General features: G+C 35.7%; 1 protein-coding gene across 2 annotated transcripts in view; it reads right to left on the bottom strand.

The window, feature by feature from the left end:
* The window catches only part of LOC101897689 (open rectifier potassium channel protein 1), an 83,552-nt gene that overhangs the window by 23,672 nt on the left and 43,070 nt on the right, over window positions 1-16,810 (bottom strand). For both annotated transcript variants that reach the window (XM_059118630.1, XM_059118631.1), the window contains exon 2: window positions 1,179-1,514. In XM_059118630.1, coding sequence (XP_058974613.1) covers window positions 1,179-1,514 — 336 coding nt within the window. The remainder of the gene's footprint in view (window positions 1-1,178; window positions 1,515-16,810) is intronic.

The following is a 16,810-nucleotide window of genomic DNA, read 5'->3' as shown; positions in this document are numbered from 1 at the left end:
AGCAGTATTTTTATGTTCCTTAAAGCACTTTTAGACATTTAATACACTCGATTTCAAATGCCAATTATATAGCTTATACGTCTCGTAAATTATATTCATAAATGACGTATACCCTATGGAATTGACATTTGAGATCGAAATGCAAAAATTTTTTCAAATAAGGATATCCAGGCTCAGCTATTTTCTGTAATTCTACCATGATAAAACCCTTTTTCTGGCTTAAGCCGTCGGCTGGCTTCTTCGAGAAAGAAGAAGAAAAAGGTGGGAATACATAAAGCGGTTATTTGGCTGGCGTAAGTCATGGGGCCAAAATCGAACTAAGTCAACCTAAAACTCCTTTGTTATGGTAAAGACTAGACAAAATGCATTCTGAGCAGATGGTTTGTGTCTATACCATCTAGAATAACAGCTATTAATATAAAAAACACATTTGTAGAAAAAAATGACAAATAAAAGTTTGAAAAATCCAAAAATGTGGTTTCAAAATTCTATACCATAGACCTTTCTAAAAAATTGCATATTGCCTTAGCGGTTTAAATCAGTTAACACTTGCTTATGATATTATAACAACAAAGGTATTTTTACAGGGTTGCCATATTTTGACTCTGTCTTGTTCTATCTTCATACTTCTTTGTCTTTGAAAAAAGGAGTTTTAGGTTGACTTAGTTCGATTTTGGCCCTTCGCTCCTTTGTCCATTTCCGAAGAAGCCAGCCGATGACTTAAACCAGTGAAAAAGCTCTTTGTCTTACATGGACCTTATCAGTTGGTAAGATACAACGCTATGAGGATTGTGCCCAATCCGCACCCATCTCAAATAATTGCTTGGGAGCATTGATATGTCAAAAAATTTTTTTTTCAAATATAATTAGATTTTTATATGTTTTCTTATACGACGCCTTTCGGAGGTTATTATAATCCGCGTTTTCAACAATTTTTACAAATTGAAATAATTTTACATTCAACATTTTCAATACCAATATTGGTTTGGCAGTTCATTGTCCCAGCAGCTGTGTCGATGCTTCTACCTATATTCTTCTACCATGTTCCTCTATGAAGAAACCAGACCTATACTGTGTTTACACACATATACATGGAATATTCGTGAATGGTTCACTTTAAAATTCATACCATCAACCAATCTTGTAAGACTTCTGTTGTCCCATAACTATGTACTTACCGTTTATAGCTATACGCTCTTTAAGCTCCTCCTGTCGTCGATGATACTCCAGACCATGTTCAATATGATAGTAAATACTGGCGCCAAACATCAAATACGATATGTAGAAAATTAATAATAGGATCATACGCTTCGGTGACATCATCCTTTGGCCGTCGTTAGCAGTGTTAGTCGAATCGTTATCACAGTTATTTAATGACTTATCATCAGGATACGGATTTGTGGTGGAATCTGACGCCTTTGTCGTCGCCGCCGCCTCCGCTGACGACGATTCCGTGCGCTTTTTTTGCTTTCGCTGCGGAGCGGATCTTGTGGATTCGGCTAAGCGAGAAAATGCTAAAAGTAAATTGACCATGTTTGAGCAGGTTTGTTTTCGTTAAGCGGCGGTGGCACCGAGTTTCACACTTATGCCCACGAAATTTGTCTCGTTTGCATGTAAACAAATACGCGAAAATAGTTAATGTAAAACATTTGAAATGTGCTGCGGTTTTAGTTGTTAGTTTTTACGTTTTGCTGTTCATTTACAACTTCGGAAATTGTTAATAATTTATTTATTGGCAAAGTTCGAAATTGGTAGAAAAATCACGTTTCCTACTAGACACGCTCTCGCCGTTAACTGAAGAAAAAATTCTTGACTATAAAGTGTTGTCTAAAAACTGAGCACTGCCTGAGTTTGCGGCAACTGATAGTTGTTGTTTTTTTTTTTTGGTTCTTCGTTTAATCGTCAATACATTATTTCGACAGCAACTGAAATACAAGACAAATTAAACCATACTGGAACCATGTTTTTTGTTTTTGTTTTGTCTATAGCGCATTTTTCATGCCGCTCACAGTCAGACACATTTTCCGTAATCATATCAATAACCAAGTTATCTGACAATAAACGAACAAACGCCAATTATAAAATTATTAGCAAGAAGCTTGCTTCGTAAAAAAAAATAGAAATCTTAATCTTTATCGCCATGGAGAGAACTCATCAATTTTGTCAAACTTTTATTTGGAGTGACATCGAATATTTATGAGCGTCGTTTTCTGGCGACGAAGTAACAACGCGAGAAAAAAGTAACAACGAGCAACGACTTGACCGTCAGTACTTTTTTTTAGTTTTTGAGCAGATTACGCTACGACAAGATCGCACAACCATAGGTCATGGTTGTGGGAAAAATGAAAATGGAATGGAATGAATGAATCATGTAGACCATTCAACCAATCAATTCAAAATTGGTAATTCAAGAAATCGGATATCGCTATTTGAATGTTTGAAAATAATTACGGCAATATTTCTGATAATGTTTATTGGGTTTTAAGAAAACAAATGGCAAATGGCAATTTAAGTGAAGTTCATTCGAACTTGTTGTTAAAGGTGAGAGTACACAAATGGGAGAGCACATAAAACGCTCGTTTGACTGGTTTAAGTCATCGGCTGGCTTCTTCGGGAAAGAAAAAGGAGCGAAGGGTCAAAATCGAACTAAGTCAACCTAAAACTCCTTTGTTTAAAGATGGGACAAGACAGAGTCAAAATATGGCAACCCTGTGAAAATACCTCTGTTGTAATGATATCGTAACAACATAGTTAGCAATGTTAAGCGATTTAAACCGCTTAGGCAATATGTAATTAATTGGGAAAGTCTATGGAGTAGAATTTTGAAATCCTATTTTTTGATTTTTCAAACATTTATTTGTCTTTTTTTTTTCTAAAAATGTGGTTTTTATTTTAACATGGTCCTGTCATGAGCTGTTATTCTAGAGCTCAAAATGCATTTTGTTTAGCATTTACCATTTTAGGTCTTTGCTCTGTTCCTCTATGAAGAAGCCAATCGAAGAAGCTTGAAGTCATGGCTGGGCATATTAATGTCAAATTATAAGGGGAAACGACGGTGGAACTCAAGTGTGGCTCTGGAATCATTTTATGAAATGTCACAAAATATGCCATGCAAAGACTTCAAGTTGCTTATGCACCCACACCTTAAAGCCTCTCATAAAAGCGTTTTATGTATTCTCACCTTAAACTGGCTTAGGGGTGGGAATACATAAAGCGCTTATTTGGTTGACTTAAGTCAACGGCTGGCTTCCTCGTAGAGGAACAAAGCAAAGACCTAAAATGGTAAAGACTAGACTGGAATGCATTATGGAAAAATAGTTAATGTGAAAAATATGTAGAGGCGCTGCTCACAACAGAGACATGCTAGCATAAAAATATAATTACAGAGCAGTTTTTCGAATAATATTTTCTGTAAACCAAAAATTTGACCTCAAAATTGTATTCCATTGACGTTTCCAATTAATTGAAAATTGAATTTTCTGTTAAAACAACTTAACATTGGTAATTATGTTGTTATGACATCGCAACAACAGAGTCATTTTCACAGGGTTGCCATATTTTGAATTTGAATCTGTCTTGTCCCCTCTTTATACTTCTTTGTCTTTGAACAAATCAAAGACCTAAAATGGTAAAGACTGGACAAAATGCATAATGGAAAAATAGTTAATGTAAAAAATATATAGAGGCGCTGCTCACAACAGTGACATGTTGGTATAAAAATTATATATACAGAGCAATTTTAATAATAAAATTTTCTGTAAACTAAAATTTTGAACTAAAATTGCATTTCACTGACGTTTGAATATTGCATTTGCTGTTAAAACAACTTAACATTGGTGATTATGTTGTTATGATATCGTAACAACAGGGGTATTTACACCTGGTGGCAATATTTTGACTCTGTCTTGTCCTATCTTTACACTTCTATGTCTTTGAACAAATGAGTTTTAGGTTGACTTAGTTCGATTTTGGCCCTGGGCTCCTTTCTTCATTTCCGACGAAGACAGCCGATGACTTAAGCCAGCCAAATAAGCGCTTTATGTATTCCCACCTTAAGTCGTCGTCTGCCTTTTTTTCAAATGAACAAAGGAGCGTAGGTAGAAGCAAGTAAGTATAAATTATGGGCCGAAATTTAAATAAATCAACCAAAAACTCCTTTGCTCTTTTACGAGTAAGCCAGCCGATGACTTAAACCAGTAAAAAAGCTCTTTTTCTTACATGGACTTTCTCAGTTGGTAAGGTACAACGCTATGAGGATTGTGCCCAATCCGCACCCATCTCAAATAATTGCTTCTAATGTTATCCAGATTAACCCACATTTGCTCTGTTCCAATTTTGCATTTTTTTCGATATCATACAGGGAAAATCGGCTACCGTAGTAAAAACTTTTACATTCTAGCAGTTCTGGAACAGACCAATTATCAGGATTTATTGCTTAATTTTCAACCTGATTTACCATACACAAATATGCAGGGTGATATGAGAAAACAGCAACCAACTTCAGACTGCTTTCATTTCTAAGCTACTCGTCCGACAGCTGTTAAAATTATTCCAGTGACACTTCATTATATTGTTTACAAGCGTACAAAAGCTTTTTGCTGAAAATTTTCCAAGAAAAAAATTTATTCGTGATGGAATTCATGCGTGATAGTGTGATTTCTTTATATTTGGCTGGAAAACCACAAGTGGCTATCGTTAGAGCACTCCAACATTTAAATGTGCAAGAAAAATAAGCCTAAATTAATTAAAAAATTAAATTAAGACCCTGTTCCTATTTTCAGAAGTTTATACGTTAACATCACCCATACGCTTTCGGCATTCCTTTGTTTGTTGTCCTATGACACATAGAGCCTCTACAGATAAAACAATATTTTTATATCACATGTCATTTATATATTGAATTGACGTAGATTTACCACTTTAAGTGGTGTCTATTTTCCAGATTTTTCCGGTTTTCTCTGGCAGTGGGGCAACGTATTTTGTTGCTAGATGTTAGATACTAGATAGTATTAATCTAAATACGTCTGTACTACAAGAATTGAGTTTAATGGATTTGATCAAATTAAATGGATTCGATTAGAGCGTTTCAAAATTTCGTATATATGGGACAAACAATCCCGCTAGGGCAGATCCTAGAAGAGTGGTTCAATTTTATAATAAAAAAAAAAAAACAAAATAATGGTGAGAATACATAAAACTCTTTTTTTGAATGGCTTAAGTCATCGGCTGGCTTGTTCGGAAAAAACAAAGCAGCGAAGGGCCAAAATCGAACTAAGTCAACCTAAAACTCCTTTGTTCTAAGACATAGAAATATAAAAATAGGACAAAACAGAGTAAAAAAATATCAACCCTGTGAAAATACCTGTGTTGTTATGGTGTCAACTGATTTATACCGCTTAAGCTGGAAATACATAAAGTGTTATTTGGCTGGCTTAAGTCATCGGCTGGCTTCTTCGGAAATGAACAAAGGAGCCTAGGGCCAAAATCGAACTAGGTCAACCTAAAACTCCTTTGTTCCTTTAAGAAGAAGCCAGCCGATGACTTAATCCAGCCAAATATGCGTTTTATGTATTTCCAGCTTAAGCGGTTTATGTATTTCCTGCCTTAGGCAATATGCAAATTTTTGGAAAGGTCTATGGAGTAGAATTTTGAAACCACATTTTTGAACTTTTTTATAAAAACATGCCTCTGTCATGAGCTGTCATGTAGACACAAACCCTTTACTCAAACTGCATTTTGTCTAGTCTACCATTTTAGGTCTTGGCTTTGTTCCTCTACAAAGAAGCCAGCCGATGACATAAGTCTGTCAGAAAAGTCCTTTATGTACTCTCACCTTAAGACTAATACCATGGTACAATGAAATAAAGGTAACCTCATTTTAAATTAGCATTCCCAGCTCTGAATTCTCTATAATTAACCTTGTCAAATTTCAAAGCATAAAAAACAGTTCCCATCTCTGATTTTGTGTGTACACAATGGATTTATGCCTATAGATTTTGACAATGATATGTTGTCAAATGTTTGCATTTGAAAAAGTTGTAAACATATGACAAATACATGGTAGAATAAAGAAGTAAACCTTTGCAATCAAATTTTACAAGTTTTTCAACATTACAGGGTGAGATAAAAAATGCAATAAAATCAAAAGTGATAAGTTTTACATTATATTGAATGAAAGCGAAAAATGTCGGAAATAGCATCAAATTTTAGAATAAGTTTAGATTTGCACGAATTGGTCACATTTGGCACGAATTATGGCCTTTAAACGGCCAATGAAACTGTCTCACGCTGCCCGAATCTTGCTCTGCGGTATTTTGTCCTATTCCCGGCAAAGCGCTTGCTTGAGGTGATCGAAACTTTGGTATTTTTTAGTGCCAACCTTGCTTTCCAAAATACTCCAGACACAATAGTCCAACGGATTAGTATCCGGAGATTTTAGTGGCCATTCTGCGCTGGAAATGAAGCGAGGAACCTTATTTTGTAACCATTGTGCTGAGTCCTGTTGGAAGATTTTAATACGCCCAAGGTTTTATAAATACGCCCTCCAGAATATTTTTGCAATAATATTCAGCATTTATTCTGATGCCACGGTCGATTAATACAAGCGCACAGCGACCACACCATCACCATGACCCACACCATGGCCGGCGCTTGATTTCTTTCTGGTGGCCAACCCAAGGTGCACATTTTCAGCTGATCTCTTTGGCAAGTAAACACGATCATTTTGTTTGTTTACAACCTGCTGGACAACGAATGTTTTTTCATCGGAGAGAACCAAATTCAGCAGTTCACCACTTTCGGCCAAGCGAAGCAACTCTTTAGCTCTTTGGAGTCTATTTTTTTCTGATGCGGTGTAAGTTCTTGCACTTTTTGGAATTTCAATGGCTTTACCCCGAGCTTATTCTTCAATACTTGCCGAATGGTATATTGCGATATGTTCAGCTCACGAGTCATTTTTCGGCCACTGCGACGCGGTTTTCGATCAAGTCGCTTCTTTACTTTTCGAACCATACTGAGTGCTCCAAAGAAAGCCACTTGTGGTTTTCCAGGCAAATATAAAGAAATCACACATCATCTTAGAATTCCATTACGAATAACTTTTTTCTAGAAAATTCTCACCAAAAATGTTTTGTACGGTTTTAAACAATATAATGAGCTGTCACTGGAGTAATTTTAACAGCTGTCTGACAAGTGGCTGAGAAATGACAGCAGTCTGAAGTTGGTTGCCATTTTTTATCTCACCCTGTACATGACGATTTTTGTTGGACTAAAGGTGAGAATACATAAAGCGCTTATTTGGCTGGCTTAAGTCATTGACTGACTTCGTAAAGGAACAAATCAGTTTTATGTTGACTTAGTTCGATTTTGGCCCTAGGCTCTTTTGTCCATTTCCAAAGAAGCCAGCCGATGACTTAAACAAAATAAGGGCTTTATGTATTCCCACCTTAATTTTAAATGTCTAATTTTCATTCCCAATCTGTCTATGGCAACATTCCCTTTTTTCTGTATAATAATAAACAAATCAAAATAATCGAAATAATTTTAAACGATACAAATAGATTTCATCTTTATTTATGAGATCTAAACATTCGGCTTTTATGTATTTACTATAATATTTGACGGAGAGTTTTCTATGGACATGATAACTTCACAAATACAATTAAAACTTGCCGTTCGCATTAACAGTCAAAAGCGATACACTCTCTCATATTTAAACCTTAATTTATAATGACGTAGCCCCAATTTATGTCTGTGGTTGGTTGCTTTGATAGATTAGTGCCGTTTGTCGGAAAGCAAATATGTATTTGTAATGTTAACATTTCAATAACCTTCTTCATCCATATAACCTACATACCGTAGTTATCATTTGGTCGAGATCGCAAATCGCTGCAGAAGTGACGTTTTCTTTTTAATCTCTGAAGTAGTTGAACAACATATGATTGCTTTGGGTGGTAGCTAGCTAGGTGATTTTGTTTGAACATGATTACTGCTAGAGGCAATGGATTCTAAAGTCGTCGAAATGGCATGACAGACAGAGCGTGTGTGAGAACTAACCACCACTTGAGAGAGGTGTGAGAAATAAAACCATAAAATTCATAATAGTCTTCAAGTGATAATGAATATATATCATCAAAGAAGGAGGTAGGTATAATAAGATTGGTAAAAGTTTTTTTGTGTTTGAATTATTGGTAAAACTAGCAAAACATAGGAATGTTACATTCGCCCAGAAAGTATGGCAAGTATGGTAATTAGATGGCAACCCTGCCAAATTCGTTTAGTAAAATGCATGGATAAAGAATACAGGTAGATGCATCAACGCTTGGGAACAAAATTGTTTTAATATTTTTTCAAAACTAAGTAGATTTGTATAGTTTTGCCATACGACGTCAGTCGGAGGTAGTTTTGATATGCATATTTTAACAATTTTTACAAATTTGCATGATTTTTCATTTAAAATTGGTTTGACAGTTCATTGTACCAGCAGCTGTGTCGATGCGACTACCTGCATTCTTCTACCATGGTAAAATGTAGAAAATATTTGGGTGTGTTCATGGTAGAATTAACAAGGTAATTTGTTTCAAAATTATTCATTTGACAAGATCTCAGTGTAAAAATTTATACAGGGTGGAATAAAAAAACTGCAATCAACTGCAGACTGCTGTCATTTCTAAGCAACTCGTCCGACAGCTGTTAAAATTATTCAGTGACAGCTCATTATACTGTTTACAAGCGTACAAGAGCATTTTGGTGAGAATTTTCCAGAAAAATAGTTATTCGTGATGGAATTCAAGCGTGATAGAGTGATTTCTGTATATTTGGCTGGAAAACCACAAGTGGCTACCGTTAGAGCACTCCAGCATTTAAATGTGAATAAATCTTCTCGTTACCGTGATACTGGTAGCCCGTAGCCCGACGTCAAGGAAGTGGACGAAAGAAAACAGGAACATCAGCAGAAATGGTTCGAAAAGTAAAGAAACGACTTGATCGAAACCCGCGTCGTAGTGGCCGAAAAAATGACTCATAAGCTGAACATATCGCAATATACCATACGGCAAATATTGAAAAATGAGCTCGGGGTAAAGCCATTGCAATTCCAAAAAGTGCAAGAACTTACAGCGTAACAGAAAGAAAATAAACTCAAAAGAGCTAATGAGTTACTTCCACTCGTCCGAAAATGGTGAACTGCCGAATTTGCTTTTCTCCGATGAGAAAACATTCGTTGTCCAGCTGTTTGTAAACAAACAAAATGATCGTGTTTACTTGTCAAAGAGGTTAGCTGAAAATGTGTACCTTCGGTTGGGCACCAGAACTAAAGCGCCGGCCATGGTGATGGTGTGTGCCGCCATATAACAGCCGATGGTCGCTCTCCGCTCGTATTAATCGACCGTGGCATCAATATAAATGCCGAAAATTTTGTGGATATTGTATTAAAGTTTTTGCACGCAAACATTTTGGCCGCAGACCTTGGACATTCCACCCAAGAATGGTTACAAAAAGAGGATGGCGCACAATGGCCACCAAAATCTCCGGATACCAATCCGTTGGACTATTGTGTCTTGAGTATTCTGGAAAGCAAGGTAGACACTAAAAAATACCAAAGTGTCGATCGCCTCAAGCAAGCGCTTCGCCGGGAATGGGCCAAGATACCGCAGAGCAACATTCAGGCAATGTGTGACGGTTTCATTGTTTGTTTGAAGGCCATAATTCGTGCCAAAAGTGACCAATTCGAACAAATCTAAACTTATTCTAAACTATGATGCTATTTCCGACAATCTGTGCTTTCATTCCATAACATTTGAGAAAAAATTTTAAAAATTATGGCGTTTGACTTTGTTACATTTTTTTTGATTTCACCCTGCGAAATTCTTTTTTGACTGGCTACTTCGTAAAAGAACAAAGGAGCCTAGGGCCAAAATCGAACTACGTCAACCTAAAACTCCTTTATTTCTCTACGAATGAACAAAGGATTTTTAGGTTGACTTAGTTCGATATTGGCACTAGGCTCCTTTGTTCATTTCCGAAGAAGCTAGCCGATGACTTAAGCCAGCCAGATAAGCGCTTTATATATTCCCACCCCAAAACCAGTTAAAAAAGCCTTTTATAGTACCGTAAGTTCAACTATCGGCTGGGAACATTGTTAATCATTACACCTTTCCTTTGAATTCAAACATTTTGTATATTTTAGATTTCTTTTTATCAACTGTTATCACAAATATTTATTTAAATCCGTGTGAAAGATGATAAAAATATAATAAAAGATAAAAAACATATATTTTATGTTTTGTCTCTATAAATGTGATAACTTTTTTTTTAATTACTTGTTTTTATTAAATAAATAATCTCTAGACAGAACGACGTCTAGTAATAAATAGTATATCTAGCATAATTATAGTATATGTGGTAGAAGAATACAGGTAGATGCATCAACGCTTGTGAAAATTGATATGTCAAAATATTTAATATGCTTTGAAAAAAAAATTGGTAGATTTTAATATTTTTTCTTATACGGCACAAATCATGGGTTGTTATGATGTGAATTTCTTAAAAATTTTTACAAATTTTAATAACTCTTCATTCAAAAATCTTAACTCCGAAATTGGTTTGTCAGTTCATTGTCCCAGGAGCTGTGCCTGCCATGAGTTCAAAAATTAAACATTTTGTGAGTGTTTACTAACCCACATTTTGTGGCTAAAATGCTACAACACGGTGATTACAAGAAAAGCTTCTCTCAAAAATTAATATTTTTAAATATCAGTTAAAATGTAACTCTCCCCCAACCACTAGCATTGTCCCTTCATTATCTGATATCTCAACGCAACAATTTGATTGTTTAGCACTCTAAAGATACCAATAATTGTGACAACACACAATTAAGGCGTCACTGCTTCATTACTTCATGCTTACATCGTCTATACAAGAATTATCTCAAGTAGTTATTGTGGACTTGAAATGATCAATAGGAAATTTTCCAAAAGCAGAATATTTTTTAGGCATACAGCAACAACACCCTCCTCTTTATTTACTACGAATCGTTGCGAACGAACGTCATTTGCAATTGAGGCATTGTATTGTTTATGGGACAAATGAAGTCTTTGAGGATGTTGTTGTCGCTTTAAGTACGCTTTAAAATTATTTAAATAAACATAAAAATACTGTATTTTTGTGTGTACGTTTAATCTTAGACTTGGAGTTGACGTCAGATGCTCGAAGGGAAATTTCTCTGAAAACTAATTTAAAGGTTATTAGCACTTGTGAGTGTATAAAAAGACTCGGGGTTGAATAACCGAATAATTCTTTGGAATTTTTATCGGAATGTTTCTACTTGTTTTGTTATAAAATCTAAAGGAATTTTGTTCTATACTTCCTCTATAATTTTTTTCAAAATCTTCTATTCGTAGAAGATCTATATCTATGTTTATAAAATGGCACAACCAAAAAAGATTAATTAATAAAATAGAATAAATGCAACTCTATGGAGGAACTGTCAAAAGTCATCTCTCGAATTGCTCTCTTTTGCAGAATATTGTCGACATAAGGTGAGAAAACATAAAACGCTTATTTGACTGGCTTAAGTCATCGGCTGGCTTCTTTAAAAAACAACAAAAGAGCGTAGGGCCAAAATCGAACTAAGCAAACCTAAAACTCTTTTTCCCTCTGCGAAAATGCCAGCCGATGACTTAAGCCAGTCAAATAAGCGTTTTCTGTATTCTCACCTTTACGGTTACAATTTGCAACAATTTTTAAACATTTTTGGGTTACCAGACAAATCTAAAGATGATATTATATTTATTTTTACTTATATTAATTAAATATAAGAAACTGTAAATGTAAAGTTATTTGAAATAAGCATACCCGTCTCTGCATTTCCTGTAACTTGTCTCATCAAATTTCACATAGAATACTGGCCCCCATCTCTGATTTGTGTACATACAATGGGTTTATATATATAAATTTTGACACTGAGATTTTGTCAAATGAATAACTTTTAAAAAATTTACCTTGGTAATTCTACCATGAACACACCCAAATATGGCGTTCTTTTTTCTACAGCTGTTGGGACAATAAACTGTCAAAAATTATTCAAATTTGTAAAAACTGTTCAAATATGTACAAGGTGAGATAAAAAAACTGCAACAAAGTCAAACGCCATAATTTTTACATTTTTTTTTAAATTTTATTGAATGAAACCGTCACACGCTGTTGCTCTGTGGTATTTTGGTCCATTCCCGGCGAAGCGCTTGCTTGAGGTGATCGACACTTTGGTATTTTTTAGTGCCAACCTTGCTTTCCCAAATACTCCAGGCACAATAGTCCAACGGATTGGTATCCGGATATTTTGGTGACCATTGTGCGCTGCAAAATGAAGCGAGAAACCTCATTTTGTAGCCATTCTTGGGTGGCGCGTGCTTAGTGCGATGTTGCTCAGTCCTGTTAGATTGTCTACGGTCCGCGGCCAAAATATTTTTGTGCCCAAGGCTTTAATACACCCTCCAGAATATTTTGGCAATAATATTCGGCATTTATTCTGATGCCACAGTCGATTAATACGAGAGGAGAGCGACCATCGGCTGTTATAGCGGCCCACACCATCACCATGGCCAGCGCTTGAGTTCTGGTGGCCAACCGAAGGTGCACATTTTCAGCTGACCCCTTTGGCAAGTAAACACGATCATTTTGTTTGTTTACAAACTGCTGGACAGCGAATGTTTTCTCATCGGAGGAAACCAAATTCGGCAGTTCACCACTTTCAGAGAAGCGAAGCAATTTTTAGCTCTTTTGAGTCTATTTTCTCTCTGTTGCGGTGTAAGTTCTTGCACTTTTTTGAATTTCAATGGCTTTGCCCAGAGCTAATTTTTGAAATATTTGCCGAATGGAATTTTGCGATATGTTCAGCTCACTGGCGATTTTTCGTCACTACGACGCGGGTTTTGATCAAGTCGCTTCTTTACTTTTCGAACCATTTTTGCCGTCCACTTCCTTGACGTCAGGCTCCGCTACCAGTATCAGGGTAACGAGCTATGGTACGAGACACAAAAGATTTAATCACATTTAACTGCTGGAGCGCTCTAACAATAGCCACTTGTGGTTTTCTAGCCAAATATAAAGAAATCACACTGTCACGCCTGAATTCCGTCACGAATATATTTTTTCTGGAAAATTCTCACCAAAATGCTTTTGTACGCTCGTAAACAATATATTGAGCTGTCACTGAAATAATTTTAACAGCTGTCGGAAGAGTGGCTTAGAAATGTCAGCAGTCTGAATTTGGTTGCGGTTTTTTCAACCTGTATTCCCACCTTAAGTTGCAGAAATCTAGCTTTAGGGTTGTATTTTTCGTTTTACCCTACCTTTCCCTTATTGTACCATGGTCAGACTCTCTTTTTGAATAATAAAAGGAAGAATAAGTAAAGCGATTATTGTTCAATCTCAATTAGGGTTAACTCGGCTAAAGATTTTGTATGGAAATGTATTTAAGGCAATCGTTTAGAAAAACTAAAAGAAATTAAGGTGCATGTACACAAAGAGCTTTTCTGACTGGCATAGAAAATCAAAGGAGTTTTAGGTTGACTTAGTTCGACTTTGATCCTATGCTCCTTTGTTCTTTTACGAAGAGGCCAGCCGATGACTTATGCCAGTCAAAAATGTAATTCTGCTTTAGTGTGGTCTAGTTTAAATTCTGAACCGAAATTGAATTAAGTTAAACTAAAGGTGAAGGCAAAGTCTTAAGTCATCGGCTGGCTTCTCTCCACCAAGCTTTTTTGTTAATGGTGATAATGAAAACGTAAAACCACCATTTTCCGAACCACCCTCGTATGCGCATTTCTAAAGGATAATGATGACATTATCATGAGTATCGATCGGTTTAACAAATGTTTTTTTTTTTAGAAATTAATCAAGGTTAATTTTGCTTTTATTCTTCATTAATAAGTCAATTGTTTTAGATTACACGATTTGTTATCTCTTCGACGCTGTGTTTTACGAATTAACTTTGATAATGAAAACACAATGTTAATCATTTTGAAAAAAAAATTGACTGGGTTGGGTTTAAATTGGATTACAGATTAAACGCAAACGAATCAAATAATCCAATAACAACAAGAGAAAGGAATTGGCATTTTAAAATGCATAGATAACATAGTCGAACAGCCGATCAACCAATGCCCACCAAACACTAGAAACTCGTGCAAAAATGCAAATTTTTTTTTGTTTACGTTGTTGATTATCACAAATGGCTGAAGTGAGCAAATATAAATAAATGGTAAAGAGAAAACTGTTAGAGAGACAGCGAGAGAGAGAGAGAGAGAGCGAGAGAGAGAGTACGAAGGCGAGAGTAAATGTCGATTGTTGTTGTACTTTAAGGTTAATTCACACTTGAAAAATCTTAGCAATAATTTAGCAAGAAACAGATAGGTTTAGTCAATAAAATTATCTGTTATCATTTCCAGTAGTTTGTTGTTGTTGCATTCATATTAGTAACGTGTAAATTTAGAAAACGACAAGTGATACAAATGATAGTAGAGCTTTTTAAAGCACAGCCAGTCAAGTGTTTCTAATATTAGGGGCATTTTATTTCAGTGCGGCAAAATTAAGATTGTAGTTCACATTTCTGCCATAAAAGAAATATTAAAGTGAAGATTTCTTTTTGTGAATTTCTAGCGCATGTATACTATTGAAGATTACCCCTGGGTTTAATAGACCTAGGCCGGTAATTACATCTTGCCGATAGATAAAAAAATGATGTTGTCGGACACATAAATCGTTCTTCGTTATTACAAGTTTCATTTAAGTATGAACTGTCCGATAAGCAAAAGGTCAGACCATCTTCCCTTTATCTTTTAATGTAAAGTTTACTGAATTCATGTTGCCATATTTTATATTCATAATATGGCAATAAAAGGAAAATTTATTTAAATAAAAAAATGGACAACGCTAATCTTTTATATTATACTAAAGAACTGAATTATCGATTTATTTCACAAAAAAAAAAAAAAAAATAAAAATTTGTTTTGTTAATTATTTTTAAACTAAAATGAAGATGCTATTGTGAAAAAATGCGGTGACTACCAGTTATTTTTACAAAAAGCTTGCCATATCTCTGTAAAAGATGCATATATTCTAAAGGTAAGATGTAATAATGAGAACCCGATAATGTGAACTTTATCCTTCACTTTTCCTAAAGTAAAGGATAACAAAAGTGGACTATAAAGGAAAGATATAAGAACGGGCCCTAGCATGGTAGAAAAAAACAGTCAGATGCACAACGCTTGGGGCGGACCCGATGACTCTTTGGGCCCATTCCAATCGACGAGGCTTGTCCGCAGGCAACATTCTTTGCGTCAATTGAATTTTGTACGGGAACAAATGCAAATCAATGCGAATAATCCGTTGTGAAGTCGATCGAGCCTTGCCCAACTGCTGAGAACGGCGTTTTTGGGATGTTCTTGGGGACCTCTCAACACTGGCTCGTACGGCAGCGATATTCTCGTCCGATCGCCTTGGTCGACTTTTATATGGCCTCTTCGGATTAGAAAGAGCCTTACCAGTCGAAAATTTTTCGTATAAACGCTTAATGGTGTTCTTAGAAGGCGCACTTCTCACATTTTTTAATGTTTTAAAAGCACGTCGAGTTTTCGCAATTGACTTCTTCTGCTGAATGTAAATTTCAACTATTTCAGAGCACTCGCGTGGCGTTCATGGTAAAAATCTGCTTGGACTTACGCTTCAAACGCGGTATGTCATTAAGCGATGTGACATCTCTGTCAAAAGTTATGGCGTTGCCAGATGGGTCCGTCGAATATGGACAACCATGTATATTACAATTTTTAAAATGTTTTGGCAAAAATATGTAGACTTTTATATGTTTTATGCGATGCAAATCGGAGTTTGTCCTGATATGCAATTTTCAACAATTTTTACAAATTCCAAATACTTTTCATTCAAAATTTTCAATTCCAAAAATCGGTTTGACAGTTCATTGTCTTAGCAGTTGAGACCTAGTACTAACCTTGGGTGTTTAGATACACCCTTAGGAATATATAAATGATGTTCAACTGATGTTTGTTCACATATACAAACACAACTAAAAGAGAATGAACAAGTAAAAAAAAAACCTTGAATACCCTCCACCATTTGGAACGAATTTGGCAATTTTCAAAAAAAAAAAATCCGTTAAAAATTCTGTTTAAATCTTAAAAATACCCAATGTAGCCGTCATATTAGGGTCCAAAGGGTATAGGGTATATACCAAAACGTGGACAGAACTTTTCTGCCATAAGCTGTAGCATGCATTACGAACTTCAAATACAAAATTTGAAACAATTCCGGTGAATAAAGTCGCTAAAATCAATAAAATGCCGAATATCGGAAGGTACCGTTATATGGGGGCTATACGAAGAAGTAGAGGTGCACAGACAATTTTCTTTCTTAGGCTGTATCGGAACTTCAAATACCAAATTTGAAACATTTCCGGCGAATAATCATCAAAATAGCGCATATCGGCAGGCGCCGTTATATGGGGGATATACGAAGACGTAGAACTGCACAAAAATTTCCTGTCTTAGGCTTTGGTATCCATTTCGAACTTCAAATACCAAACTTGCAACAATTCCGGTGAATAAAGTCGCTAAAATCATGAAAATACCGAATATCGGGAGGTACCGTTATATGGGGGCTATACGAAGACGTGGAGCTGTCGCAAAAATCATCAAAGTAAAGCGAGGTACCGTTATATGAGGGATATATGAAGACGTAGAACTGCGTACGAAATTTTTTGCCATAGGTTGTAGTACCGTTTAAGATCTTCCAATAT

This window comes from Musca domestica, unplaced genomic scaffold (genome assembly GCF_030504385.1).
Source record: "Musca domestica strain aabys unplaced genomic scaffold, Musca_domestica.polishedcontigs.V.1.1 13, whole genome shotgun sequence".
Classification (NCBI taxonomy): domain Eukaryota; kingdom Metazoa; phylum Arthropoda; class Insecta; order Diptera; family Muscidae; genus Musca; species Musca domestica.
This window is presented reverse-complemented; position numbering and strand designations above follow the sequence as displayed.